Source organism: Cucumis melo, chromosome 5, assembly GCF_025177605.1.
Source record: "Cucumis melo cultivar AY chromosome 5, USDA_Cmelo_AY_1.0, whole genome shotgun sequence".
In the NCBI taxonomy this organism is placed as follows: Eukaryota; Viridiplantae; Streptophyta; class Magnoliopsida; order Cucurbitales; family Cucurbitaceae; genus Cucumis; species Cucumis melo.
This window is the reverse complement of record NC_066861.1, coordinates 20251689-20266847: the sequence shown is the minus strand read 5'-3', so window position 1 is coordinate 20266847 and position 15159 is coordinate 20251689. Positions and strand designations below refer to the sequence as shown.

The 15159-nt window shown below is 31.7% G+C and overlaps 1 protein-coding gene and 1 long non-coding RNA gene across 9 annotated transcripts; one reads left to right on the top strand and one right to left on the bottom strand.

Annotated features, from left to right (window-relative positions):
* Positions 1–2197: 2197 nt before the first annotated feature.
* On the bottom strand, positions 2198–7224 carry LOC103485908 (2-alkenal reductase (NADP(+)-dependent)). The gene is made up of 5 exons (XM_008443688.3): positions 6793–7224; positions 5265–5445; positions 4532–4698; positions 3745–3827; positions 2198–2847 (listed from the first exon to the last, which is right to left on the bottom strand). The coding sequence occupies exons 1-5, from the start codon at positions 7012–7014 to the stop codon at positions 2469–2471; spliced, it is 1032 nt and encodes a 343-aa protein (XP_008441910.1). The 5' UTR covers positions 7015–7224; the 3' UTR covers positions 2198–2468.
* Positions 7225–9272: 2048 nt separating this feature from the next.
* Positions 9273–12233, top strand: LOC103485907 (uncharacterized). 8 transcript variants are annotated; one of them, XR_007821322.1, is made up of 10 exons: positions 9274–9569; positions 9768–9912; positions 10147–10218; positions 10328–10383; positions 10467–10518; positions 10604–10688; positions 10766–10882; positions 10967–11085; positions 11593–11661; positions 12012–12233. It is a non-coding gene; the product is annotated as an uncharacterized LOC103485907 (long non-coding RNA). The 8 variants fall into 8 exon arrangements; XR_007821321.1 differs by having other exon boundaries at positions 9274–9589; XR_007821320.1 differs by adding an exon at positions 11808–11851 and having other exon boundaries at positions 9274–9912.
* Positions 12234–15159: the final 2926 nt, after the last annotated feature.

Here is a 15159-nt window from a genome sequence, read left to right as displayed (position 1 = left end):
TTCTATTCGCAATGGACTGTCCTTTGATTTGTACGGATGAAGTGGCCAGACTGTCGACTCAATATGCTTATCATTTTAGGGACAAGACCGAGTGGAGAGCTAGAAACATAATCACACAACATGAAATTCACTTATTCTCTACTTTATGGTAAGTAAATAAATATTCCCTTAAATGGTGTCTCCAGGACTTGAACAAAGGGCCCTAACTTCTCTATGGCACGAGAAGAGTTTCTATTTAGTGGTTGGACCATAAATAAGTTGTTTATTAAAGGAGCACCAGTATTTAAGGACTATAAGTAACCCAAGAGTAAAACGGTAATTTGACCCAGTTGGTGTTACGAACACTTGTGAAAGACTAACTTACTAGTATTGGTCTATATACGTGGACACAAAAATATATCTACAGTCAAAAGAGTTCAACTGTGAGTCTTTAGTGGAGTGTACACAAAGTTAACGAATATTGATTAATGTGGTTAATGAGTTTAGTCAATTAATCTTATATCGTTGAAACTTCTGATCTATGGGTCCATTAGGTCCCCTTTCTAGCTTGTAAAGGGTAATAAGTTTTATTTATATTGGTTGTAGTTTGAAATATTCAAATCTACTTTGGGAATTAATATAATGTATGGTAATATATTATAATATAAAGTTTATTTTTTAACATATTCAAAATTAATTTATGAGAAAATAAAATATTTGAATGAGTTCAAATATTAATTTAATGCGAATTAGATTCATACTATGGGTTAAAATTTAATGCGTATCTGATACACATTGAAACTATAGGTTATGAGAGAAATTTATATTTGAATATGATTTAAATTTGGATTAAATTAAATATATGATATTTAATTTAACAATTAATTAATTAGAGAATTAATTAAAAATTTAGTTTAATTTTATTTAATTAAATTTGATTTAATTAAATTAATTAAATTTAAAATATAGGTTGCGTGAGAAATGTTCATTTAAATATGATTCAAATGAAATATTAATTAAATATGATTTAATTAATGATTAATTTAATTAATTAATTAATTAATTTTAATGTTATTTAATTAGTTAAATTACTAGGTAACGTGGGTGGTTTACTCTCCAACTTCCCTCTTAGGAGATACTGGTATGTGAGAATAGATTTGTTCTGTGAGTTCTATGTATTGCAATTTCTCTCAAGAAGAAAACTCTCGTTTTCTTAGAATTTCCTTCTCCAATTTTGGTTCCTAAAAACCAAATCTCAACCCAAAGAATAGGAAGGTATTTGGAGTTTTGTAGATCTAGAGACGGTTGAGAATAGGAAGGTTTCCAGGTACCCCAATTTGGAGTTTTGTAGATCTAGAGACATCAACATGTCTAAGTTTACTTAATTTAATTTTAGAAGCATGTTTAGTCTAATAAATAAATTAGATTTTAACAATGTACGGTTATTTTTAGGTTCCTATTTTAAACTTTAAATTGTGTGTTTGATAAATATGTGAATTTCATGGCTCAATCCACTCAAAATCGAATGCCTAATAAGTAAATAAATAAATAAATAAATAATTTAAAAACACATTTTTTTTAAGTATTATTTTATGAATTTATTAGACATGAAATTGAAAGTATATCCATTAAAAACTTTTTAAAATTCAAAAACTAATTCAACGCATACAGTAAACATTAAGTGAAAGTAAATCTAAATAAAATAAACATTTTAAAGGTTTATGTACATAAGAATAAAATAGGTCGACCAACGTGAGATTTAAATCAAGAAATATATATGAAGTGAAATAATTGAAGTCTCATGAAGTGAAATATGATATTTTTTTTTAAAAGAATTGGATTCAAACTTAAATTATCCAAATTCTTAGTGGTAGATTTGAATTAAAAAAAAAAAAGTGTGAGGTAAGTTAAGATAAGGAGATTACAAATAAATTTGAATTCTTATCATATGACTAATAAAGAAAAATTGACAAAAGATAAAATGCAGTTCTTTAGATGGTGTTAGTTATTAAAGTATAATATTTAGACAAAATATGGTAGCAGTGCCCCACTCTTACAACTATCAAATTGTACGTCTTTCTATAAAATTTCTGGATCCACCTTGATTCTCAAGCACACGATTTTTTTTTTTAAACAATTTTTATCAAAATATTTAAATGAAAATGACATTTGAAAACATATTTATTCGGACTTGATCCAAACAACACTCACCAAATAATGACAAAATTAAAAATATAAATGGATAATCTAGGAAAGGCCTAACCACATTAATTTAAGTAAACAGGAAGATCTTTTGCTGATCTTAAAAGCGTTATCCCTTCCCAAAGAGTCACTGAAGGGACCGTAGTTTTGTTTATTTTGAAGAACAAATATTTCAACAGTAAACAACTTATTTTGATCATAAACCATAGGAAAATGACGAAGAATCCAATCTAGCTTCTAGTTTTGCTGTTATGCTACAAGTTCATGCAACGACCGACATCGAAAAATCATTGACGTGCAACACGAACAACTTGTTTACCTAAGTTATCTCCAGAAAAGAGTCCAACAAAGGCAGCTGGACCATTTTCCAATCCTTCTTTTATATCTTCAATATAAACAATCTTTCCCTGCTTGTAGTAGTTACTAACCTCTTCGTAGAAACGTGGAAACAAGTGCAGGTAATCGCTTTGAAGAAATCCCTTCATGTTGACACGTTTTGGTATTAGATTCCACAGATTGCTGATCCCTTTTGGATTAGAAATGCTGTTCTGAGAGATCACTCCACAAATGGCAATTCTACCATGAACCCTCATGTTGCAAAGTGCAGCATCAAGCATATCCCCACCAACATTGTCAAAATATATATCTATGCCTTTTGGAAAGTACCTGCACATGAGATAAGAGTTTGTGTAAAAGTCCTAAAGGCTTGAGATGTTTGGAGCTGGCCTCGGTAGTTTATAAACCCTTTCTAGGAATTAGGAAAAGAAAGAAGTTACGTCTCTACGAGATAACGACCTTTCTCCTAGAAGTCGCAAAAAACAACCAGATTTGAGCTAACTACAAAGGAAGAATCGTGCACAAGAAGAGTTTGAAAGTGTTCATCGGCGACAAAACAATTATGATACATTAAGGCCCCATTTAATTACCCATTTAGCTTTAGGTTTTTGGTTATGCTTACAAGCTCTACTTCCACATTTCATCTATCTACTTTCCAAGAGGGTTTTCAAAATCTAAGTCAAGCTTTGAAAATTAAAATAAATGGTTTTTAAGAACATGTTTATGATTTTGGGATTTGACTATGAATTCAAATGTTTTAAGAATATGTTTATGATTTTGGAATTTGACTATGAATTCAAATGTTTTAAGAATATGTTTATGATTTTGGAATTTGACTATGAATTCAAATGTTTTTCTAGAAAAGATTGTAAAAATAAATGGTTTTTAAGAATATGTTTATGATTTTGGAATTTGACTGGAAATTCAAATGCTTTTTTAGAAAAGATGGTAAAGGAATCGTACGAAAACAACACTTTTTAACGTACCAAGAATAAAAAAATCAACTGGCAATCTAACATGGCCTAAATAAGTCTTATCATTTCAGGTCATTCCCTTTCCTGTAATTGAGCAGTGCAGTGTGCTCCTTTTTTTTCTTTTTTTTTTTTTGTGCTTTTTTCTAATGCTGAGATTAACTAACAAATTTATTTTAAAATGGTCAAGAAAAAATTTCTTCATGAAGCGGTGAGGGTTTATCCAAGTTTTATCTTGATGAAACTCATTGCTAACCTTTTCAAAGTTGCATTCAAGTCGGATTCTTCTTTATAGTTGAAAGCTTCGTCAAATCCAAGTTTGTTCTTCAGAATATCAACCTGAGATGATCAATGCAATAATAATTAGTAATGATTATCCCATATTTAATTTAAATTCTTCTTCTAAATTGCTCTATATCATTAAGATTTGTTTGCCTATCTATCATGAGCATGAAAGTTTTGGCTATAAATAGAGTATGCTGGAGGTGTTTTATTAAGGTGGATTTTTAAATTGGGAAGAACTAAGCCTTCTCAGAATCCATAATACCCTCATAATTTTCAGCTCCGAGTAATTCACAGGGAAATGGTATGGATATGATAATGACATTAAATGGGCGTATATGAAAAACCGACCTTTCGTGAAGCATATACAGGATATTCGACCGGGCAACACAAAAAAATCACCTCAAACCAAGAAGAGTCAAGAAAAGAACTGAGGATTGAAGATCAAGAAAAACAGAACCAAAAAAAAAAAAAAAAAAAAAAATTGCTGTACCAAAGAAAATTGCAAGGATACTAAGCATATTCAAGATGCTTAGAACTCTCCCAAAACCATTCTCCAAAATCTGTAGGTCTAAAATTTCTTCAACCTACTCTATTAAAAGCCATTCCATTAAGGAACTCTCAATCCATTGATCAATGTGCGCTTTTAATATCCTAATAATATTCCTCATGAAACAATATATTTTGTCTTGATTTCTTAAAATTGAAAAATGAGAATTCAAAATGCTTACCACGGCCCCAGAGAATCAAAGAAAGATTACCTTTTGCTTTGTCCCAGCACTTCCTACAACATAACAACCATGCAATTTAGCAAGTTGGCCAACAAGTTGACCAACTGCTCCAGATGCTGCAGAGACAAATACATAATCACTTTTCTTCGGGGAGCAAACCTCAAAGAATCCCGCATAAGCAGTAAATCCAGGCATGCCTGCGCAAATATGCATAGTTGCAAGACCATTTTAAATAAAGTACAAAAGAAAACTTTTGAAAGAATGAAATGAGTCATGTTGGAATATCCAGTCTTCCATCTGAAACCAACAAAGCTACACGCAGATATGCCTTTCAAGTGCTTAATCCAAAATTAGTATGTTGTTACCCCATGTATTTTGATGTGGTTGACTTTAAGACCTTAAGCTTAGAAATAAACGACTAAATTGTGTATCTAACTTGTGAGCATATGATAGTTTTGTATGCAAAAGTCAAAGATATTATAGGTGAGAAATAAAAGCAAAGAACAAATGCTTATTAGATTCATCCTGGCAATCCATTTCACGAGAATTCCCTTTCATGTACATTATTGCTATAACCTTTACACGTATCTGGTAAAGTAAGAACTTAACCACTCTAAGCACTATGCCAATAGAAATAACCTCTGCAGTTTAAACCCTCGGGGGCAAAATGGTTACGTTGGTACTTCCAATTTTGTATAGCAAAGGAAAAAGAAAACTATTTATTTCCAATGGTGAGAACTGCTTTATGACGTAGAGAATATACCAAGAAGGCCAACATGGAAAGAGAGAGGGAGATCGTCCGGTTCAACTTTTCTCAGTTGAGTACTTTCTTTATTAATTAAGCTGTAATCCTCCCAACGTGTAAAGCCTGAAATGATGTCACCAGGCTTGAAATTGGAGTCATCAGAGTCCACAACTTCAGCAACCCCAAAACCTTCAATTGGCTTCACAAAATATAATAGCTATGAAGTGAGGAACCTTTCACCAATGCAAAATCTCATATAACTTGTTTACATACTCTATAAACTATCTCCTAGCAATAAAATGTGGCAAAAAGAAAAAAAAAAACCGAAAAAAAACTGTTTGTTGTAATCAAACCTAGCTTCCTTCTTATAAAAAGCAAGGGGTAGAGTTGGACAAAGATTAACCCACTCAAGACGAATAGAAAAACACTCAAAATTGAAAACGATACTCAAATTTGCTAGAAAATTTTCCTTTTTTCCGTACTATAACTATTAGGGGTTAAATCATTACTACCTGGTGTGACAAAGTTTATCTGTACTACTCTTCATCATCCCAACGAATACTTATCCATGGATACAGAAGTTTCAATCACTTCACAACCATTATTTTCTCCATTAGGATTCAAGAGGAGCAAAATAAAATTATTCAACGTTAGCATACACCAATTTGATTAAGTGTTGTGAGTTCACAAAGTAAACAGTCAATTTGTCAATGGCTAAAAGAACAAAAGAAAATGGTTTTGCTAATATACAAACTAAACAAAAAAGAGCTAAGAAGCACGAATAGGGGTAATAGACATGGATACAAACTTTTTTTTCTTTCTAAATCTAGGGCATGGACACATCTACTAAAACATACATTTTTTTAAAATATATTTCATTTTTAGACATGAAGGAATCAATGAGTTTATGTATTTATATACTTAAAAATTTAATTTGATATATTTCACTTTTAAATTATACGTAACATGTGTTTGATGTATGCCTAACAAGTTCGTCTTGTTTTGACTTGTACAACTTGTATCTTAAACACATATATTCCACTGACTAACAAGTGTCCAATACATGTCCAATAGGTATTGTACTAACTAACAAGTGTCTAATACATGTCCAATAAGTATTGGATACCAACACGCTTACCAAACTAATTAAGGTGGCTGTTCTCCTTAAACAAAGAGTATTTGAGAGTTTTCTAGATTTCTATTTCATTTCATTTTCTTGCTCTGCTTTCTTATTCTGTTTATAAATGATCAAAAACTCAATTATACTCGAAGACATCAATTCGATCATCACTAACCATAGAAATGCATCCAATTAATTATGGTAAACATGATTAACTATTCAAGCAATCAATCTAGATCACTATTTCTTGGAGAAAACAACTCAAAAACATGCATTACAGCCGTCCAACACGGAAAGGAGAAGAAAAGGAAAACCCAGAAACCAAACCGCGTGATGCTATAAGAATCAGAAACAAGAATCATATACGACTCACAGAGAAAGCCAAAACAAGAAAAGAGGAAATTAATTACAGAAAAGAACAGGTACCTGGCCAGGAACAAAAGGGTGAATGTAGGAATCGTGGTAATCGCGCATACGGCCACGCATATAAGGATCGCATGAAAGGAAGAGATTTTTGACAAGAAAACCTCCGGAACCTTTAGGAGCTTCAAGCTTGAGCTTCCCAATTTTGAGCTCGAAGTCTCCCAGTTGGGGAACTCCGTCAATGTAGCCTTTGAATATCACTTGCTTGTTCTCTACTTCCGTCATTGCTGCGAAATCGAAGGAAGAATTTGATTGCTGAAATGATATGGAGAAAGAGAGGTAAAATCTTCAGCAATGTGGCTCGCAATGCAATGGAGCGGTTGAATTTCGTGTACAAAAATGACCGAACTCTTAAGCGTTGTTAATAACGAATAGTAAGAGAAATTTGATTAAGCAAATAATTAATAGCCGTTGATTTTAAATGCTTCTTAATTTATTAAAATAAAGGTTAAATTATATATATATATATATATATATATATATATAAAACATTCCTATACTTTGAACAAAGGGATATCCTCCTAATGAGCACACTCAAGGCTAGCACCTTTTTTTTTTCTTTCTAATTCCTTCTAATACTTTTTTATTTCGGTCCATCTTGAGCTAGAACGATACCGAGATTTAGTTAAAAATGTTGATTTTTTAAGTTATTGATTGTTTTGGGTCTTGTTGGTATATAATTGCCATATTACATACCAATTGCCCAAATATATAGAGCCTCAATGTTATTTTACATATGATTAACATTGAGATCCATGTAATTTTCTTTCAAATTATATACAATCTCCCCAAATTTCACACCAACCCTTACCTTCCCATATATTCTCTTGCAATATTTCCCAAATCTTATATAAAATTTTGGAAACCTAGTCTACAATTTATATTTACATATGTTTCTAAGTAAATTTTTAAATTTTGAAAAGATTTGAAAAAATTACAAATTAAATAAGTTTTTTACTCAAATCTCAGTATATAATATGTTAAGAAGTAGCAAAAAGACCCAAATCAATAGATAAGTTAGAAAAAATAAATTTTTTTAACTAAATCTCGGTTTCAATCGTTCGAGATGAATCGAGAAAAAAATTATTTGAACGAGTTTTCGAAAAGTGAGTCGTTAGTTTTATAGGGTGAAAATCTAGGGATGTTAGTTTTGACATGTTTATCATTTAGAGATAATTAGTTTTCTCGTCCCTCCTATGATATTGCTGGAAGGACAATTCTATTGAATATGGTTGGATGGTTGCTCAAGAGATGATGCAGATGCAGATCCTTTAAAAGAGATGTGAGTGACACTACTTTTAACAAGAGAAAGAACACTTGATTCTTCTTCCTCTTGATCAAGAAAACTTGTTTAAAGAGTTGCATCATCAATAGCAACATTAACGGATTTCATGACATAATAGGTTTGACTATTCAAAACACGATAAGCATAACTATTTATGGAATAGCCAAGAAATATGCCCTCATCAATTTTCTAATTCCATTTTTGTTTGGCGTTACGATCAACTAATATGTAGCAAGGACTACAAAAAATATGAAACTAATTGACATTAAGTTTTCTTCCCCTCCATATTTCATAAATGGAGCTTCAGGATCCTAGCCAAAAAATGACCCTATTGTGGATATGACATGCCATGTTGAGAGCTTCTGCTTAGAAGTGGAAAGGTACCTTATTAATATGTAACATAGCTCAACCCATCTCTTGGAAAGTCATTATTTCTTTCAACAACCTCATTCTACTAAAAAGTGATAATGCAAGAACTCATGGTGAATATCAACCTCATTGCAAAATTCTGAGATTGGCGATTTTCAAATTTCTTTTTATGATCCCTTCGAATTCGAACAACAAATATATTTTTCTCATGCTGCACATGCAAACAAAGAAATTGAAAGACAAAGAAAGTCTCTTACTTTTCTCTAAGAAATTTCACCCAATTGTAGCAAGAATAGTCATCAACCACTACTAGAATATAACGTTTTCCACCAAGGCTTTCTATTTACATAAACCCATGATGTCCATACGAAGGAGTTCAAGAATGCACATGGAGCCACCATGAGATGCTTTGCGACTATTATAAACTTGTTTTCTTGATTGACAGTTAGCACATATAATATCTTCATCATACTAACATGCCAAGACAACTATGACAAAGGTTGTCTTTGTCTTGGCGGCTAAGGTGGCATACCTATGTGGTATTGTTAGATTTTCACAAATAGCAGTTATGTGAGGAATACATGCCTATATTAACATGGGCATTGACATCATCGGTGATGACATATTTATTTTTAGTAAAATTCATGCTCATTCCTTGTTCACAAAGTTGACTAATACTAACACTGTAAGAAAAGGAACCTATTAGGAGAGAGTTTATTCCATCCCAAATTGAGAGGAGAGAAGAAAAAAATGTTATAAAATTTTAAAATATGTGTTTTTAGCCTTAAAAGATGATGATTTCGGATTTTACTGATACATGACGGTTATTTGTTATTCTAAACAAAAGAAACAAAATGCAAAAACCGTCCGTTCCACTTTTCTTCTTCAAAGTTCAAACTCAAAAACGATTTTCCTGTGAACGTCCTGTCCCCCATCCTCGTTTCCTCTCCCTGAACGCCTCCAGCCGCTGCTACCCTTAACGTTTGAACACTGTCGCTCCCTTAATGTTCCCGTCCCCATCTCCTCTTCCTGAATGCCGCTGCCACCCTTCAAACGCCGCTCCTACCCTTCGAATACAATCGAATACCGCTGCTACAATCGAATGCCGCTGCTACAATCGAATGCCGTAGCTCCCTGAAACTCTTCGTAAATCTCGGTTTTCGAATACGTTTATGTTTTCACCACTTCTTTATCTTTTTATTATAATTGTGATTGAAATTGTGGTTATGGTGTTGAGATTGAGATTGAGAATTTCAAATACCGCCGCCCCTCCATTTATCTGCAATTCTCTGCCTTCTGATTATGATGTTGTTGAGAATGGCAGAAGTGAAATGGTAATTGATGGTAACGAACAGAAGGCGAAGAAGATTGTGTCTGATGGGTTCGATGCGAATCTTTCTGAAATGGAAATTTCGGTCAAGGAAAAATGTCCATTTAAAATTGATATTGGGCCTGTATAGAGTGTGGATGTAAGTAAGAGTCTTCCCAGTTTCTCCCATCAGTTTAACACTCTCTTTCCAGTTTTCTCATGATTTCTGATGATTTAATTATTAACTTTTGCATAATTTGGTTTCAAGTAATCAGATTTATTTCAGTAACAAACATTTTGCATGGTTGTTTTGAGTATTATTTGTTTGAAAGAGTTTTATTTTTTTGCGAGATTCATTTGTCTTTCTCACACACTTCCAACTTTTATACTTCAGCCTGCAAAGAGACATGCATATGCTGGCAATAACGTATTTACTCCAGTGGAAAGGGAGTTGGTTTTTGATATTGTAAGCAGATTGTTTTTCATGATGGTCACTATATTCTAATTCTATTTAAAAGTTAATTACTAGGTTCTTTTCGTTGAGAAATTAATTGGAAAATTTCCTCCATATTCAGGATATGACTGGTAGCCGTGGTGTTCATTGTTGGGCCTGTGATGGAAAAGCTAAAAGGTAAAGCTAGTAATCAAATTGTTGAATTTGTAGTAAATTATATTATCTGTAAAGGTCTAAAATTCCCACCATCACTGCTACAGGTTGTCTAATGAACAGCGAGCTGCCATTGCTGAATATTTCCATTTATATCAGGTTATACTGTGGTGTTATAAAATATTGGCCTATTGGGGAATTTTAGCTGTCTTTAGCTATGGAGCTGAATATGGTTGATGTGCAGGGTAATGAAAATAGTAGCAAGAAAATTTCTCTAACGGGTCCAGTTCTTCATCCATTTCTCGCGTAGTTCTTCATCCATTTCTCGGGTAAGTGGTGCTTAATATTTAAATGTGATGATTCAAGTCTCATTTTTTTTCTCATCCAACTTATGTAATTTTTTCAGGAGATCGTACACCAAAGTTCTCAAGGATAGCTTTGAATCACAATTGCTTTGTAGTCAAAAAGATTTTTTCAACTGAGGAGAGATATGAGAAAATATTAGATATGATTCCTGATGAATGTAAGTGAATATATATATATATTTGTCTCAGGTAAGTACTGTCAGTATGATAAGCTTTAGATACTAACAGAGTTACTCTTGCAGCGGCCATTACCTCAGACCTACGGGGAAGGTGGCAAGATAATAGGCGATCCTCTAAAAATGATGTTAACTCATTAAGATGGGAGCAACTGAAAAATCTATTGCAATCAGGGAAACATAAGGTATAATCAACATCTATTCACGTACTTGCAAGAAGTTACATCTTGGAAATAGTTTATTGATGAGGAGTTTGTGTTGTTATGTTGCAGTTTGGAACCATTTTTGTCCAGTGCAATAATTACCAAAAATAGAAAACAGTGTTTGTGGGCTCGTTTTTTGTTGGCTCATGTTGCAAGCCTACATTTGTCCCTTTTATATACTATCATCTTTTTGAATCAGAACTTGGTTCTTTCATAGTGTTTGTGCACATACAAATATTTATTTCAACATTTATCATGTGCAATCCAAGTAGTTGTAATTGTTATTTTCAGTTCCCGCTTCTCCATCATCTAGCTTCCTCTTTCCGCTTCTTCATTTCTTTCCAGCCATGCGTTGTGTGGCTGTCAATAAGATGTGTCTTGGTGCAACATTTTCTTTTTTATCTTTTAGTCTTATATGTGAGGATTTGGTTGCGTAGAGTTCAACTGTGCTACATTTAGTCAATAATTATGATGTTTTTCTCTGTTCAGGCTCAAGGAATGCGTAGGCATGTTGAAGAGATTGTTTTCTCTTTTACCTACCCTAGGCTTGATTTGGAGGTATCTGTATTACCTGACTTTCACTCAATATTCTTAACTAGATTTTCTGCTCCATTTATTGTAATTAGATCAATCTGTACTTGCATTTAGCTTTGTTACATTTTGGATCTCTAATTTAGCTTTGTTACCCTTGGATGTATCAATAGTTCGATATCATTTGTATTCCAATGGAATTGATCGAAGTTACAAGGTAAGGTTCTGACATGGTGAATATTTAAACTCAGAGAATGTTACTAGTAGAATGAAAAATACAGTGGATGAAAAAGATGAACTGAACTGAATGTAAACCTTATATTCTTATCTTGATGTGTAGAGTCGTACTCTAAAATTTCATTTTGTTTTCTTACTAGGTTTTGCAAGAATCCATTTGAGCAGTGAAGTCATATTTGCGGCAATTGATTGATATATAGGTCTTTTTTAGGTTTGGTAGAAAATTTTGGTTCAAATGTACTTATTTAAGTATCTTGGTACCAAAGCATGTATGTTCATTCTATCATACTACAAACCTTTACCAATAATTGTGTACACATACTACAAAGTATATATATTAAATCGTTCATGGTTTCTTTCCATATGGGCGTGTTGTATAGTACTTTGTGTTTGAATTGGTTTGTGTAATTACAGGTCGGCAAGAAAAACAAGGATTAAAAAAAATAGGGCAAGAGAAACTGGGACTGAAAATAAAATTATGACATTTAAATTTTTTTAAAAAAATATCATAGAAAAGGTATTTTTGACAGTCAATTAAAGTCATAGTAGGTGAAATAATGACAGTTAATTATTATCATAAATTATAAATAACGATAGTTAATCATTATCATAAATTATAAATAATGACATTTAATCATTATCATAAATTATAAATAATGACATTTATTATCTATCATAAAATATAAATAATGACAGTTATTATCTGTCATCAATAAGAGATTCGTGGCATTTATTTTCTGTCATGAAAACCACCTTTTGTGATAGTTCCATGATTGGTGGAACAATGACTGTCACGAAATCTAACTATGACAATGTTTAACTGTCATTGTAGGTCATTTTCTCTAGTAGTGTAATGAGATTAGCCATAAATCCATCTACTGACATCATGTCATTTGGAGAAGAAAGTCTTGAATAGTTTAGTCTTAATTTAACACAATCTTGCAGATCATCGTCTAGAAAGTCTTGAATAGTTTAGTCTTAATTTAACACAATCTTGCAGATCATCGTCTTAATTTAACACAATCTTGCAGGAAACACCATCACCAAATGTAACTTTTCTTGTACTTACTAGTTTAAGATCAGATAAGTAGCTTTTCTCTCATGTCATGTGTCTTAAGCTTCCACTGTCAAAGTAATAATCGTACTTCGACGAAGACTTGAGAAATGTCAACACAACATTACATTTATTTTCTACAAGCTTGATTCTCCACTCTGTATGATCTTCGATACTTGATTGAGTTCTTGCTTTAAGTTCAACAATACTAGAAATGAGTCTGTGATTATCAACCATCAAGGACTCAAATCTTTATTTTTGAACATCTAGAAGTCTTTTAAGTCTTCTTGCCATCTTTTGGAGAGAGTTTGATAATTTGATAGATAATCTGATAGATCTTCATCCATTGAACTTTGTCTTGCATACTCCTTTATTTCATTAGTGTAGACATTGAACTCAGAATTTATGGAAGAGGTGTTCGACATGATGTTACCAATACCTTTGAAGGGACTAAAGTTTTTAGGCAGCGAGTTTTCTTACAAAACTTTAGATTCGATTTAATTTTGGATTTAGAAATACCAATACATTGACAATTATAGAAAGATAATCCTATTGTAAAATAAATTTATATCGAAGCATGCTTTTAAAATTAAAATTATAGAAATATAGATAACAAGAATTCTTTCCCGTTGTCATCTCTGAATCTTCAATTCATCAAGTTTGTAGTCACGAACACCACCAGGAGCATTTTCAATTCTTTGAGTAAGAGAGGCCTAATGTTTGTGGAAACCTTCAGGGATTTGAAAATATTGAGAGAGAAAAAAAAAAAAAAAAAAAAAAAAAACTAAGATCACAATTTTCTGTATAGTTTTTAGAGAACAAAAAAGTGTCTCACTTACATCCTTTTCTGTTTTATAGGTCCTTATAGAAGGAGATAGAAATGATAGGAGAACGTGTGATGATCCCCACGTTTTGGTTAATCCCACGTAAGAGGGTTATTTTTATTATTTAATAATAAAAAACAATATTTAATTACAATTTCATTTAAATGATTTAATTATATTAAAATAAATAAATTATTAATTAATTCATCAACTAATTTATTCATTTATTTTTATTTATAATATATTTTTTACTTTAAATTTAAAAACAATAGCCTCTTTTGTTAGCTTCTTTTCTTTCTAATTTTCATTTAATAATTAACTTAACTTAATTTTTTACTTAAGTTTTAAAAAAACAATTGTTAAAAAATTTATTATTATTAATTTAAAGAGGTTTTTTTTTTCAAAAATAGAACAAAACACGAAAATATTTAGACCGTATAGAACAATTTTGAAAAAGAAAAAACCCACAAGTCTGCAACGTGAAATAACAAAAATACTCCGCAATTAACTGGTCAAACACGCGTGAAAAATGATTTTGTATGTAGTCTAAACGATCTTGTATCCTTGTACTAAGTCCAAACGATCTTGTATCCTTGTACTAAATCCAAACGATCTTGTACCCTTGTACCTAACCTAAACGATCTTGTATCCAGTATAAACGATCTTGTATCCAAGTTAAAAAATCTATTAATGGTAGTGGTCTACTGTTTATCTAGGATAAACAACTCATCGTTCAGATATTAGTACACAATTATTTAGATCATATACCAATATCGTTTAGATCTTATACCAAGAAGAAGAAAAAAGAATATGAGAGTTGAAAAAAATGAAGAAATTCTAGAAGAGAAAATGAAGAAATTGCAAACAAGAAATGGAAATATGAAAAAGGAGAAGTAATGATATGAAGAAATTAAAAATATGGAAAAGAGAAAAAGAATAAATCGCAAAGAAGAAAAGAAAAAGAATTGATCGCAATAATCAAAATCCAATAAGAAAAAATATGGAATTTATAGAAAAGTAATTGGCTTCATTGACTTTTCTTAAATTGTTATACAAGTCATAAATATTTAACACTTTTGTTATATTTACGTAAATTTATTTAATTTAAATTTATTTTAAATAAAAAAATAATTAAAAAATGGAAAAGGGAAAATTTTCCCGTGAGGCACCCAAAATGGGGAATGGGGTAGGGACGGAAATGGGGAGTGTCCCCTGATTCCGCACTAGCCCCGTTGTCAACCCTTTGATCAAATTTAGTAGCCACTACTGCCAACCTTTGATCACCATTTTTTTTAGTGACCACCAACGGTCACCATTTCCAACGACAACTTTTTAGCAACGGTTTGTGGCCAAGTTTTTAATAAAAACATTTTTTTAAAACTAAATGAATAAAAAGTATATTTACTATAA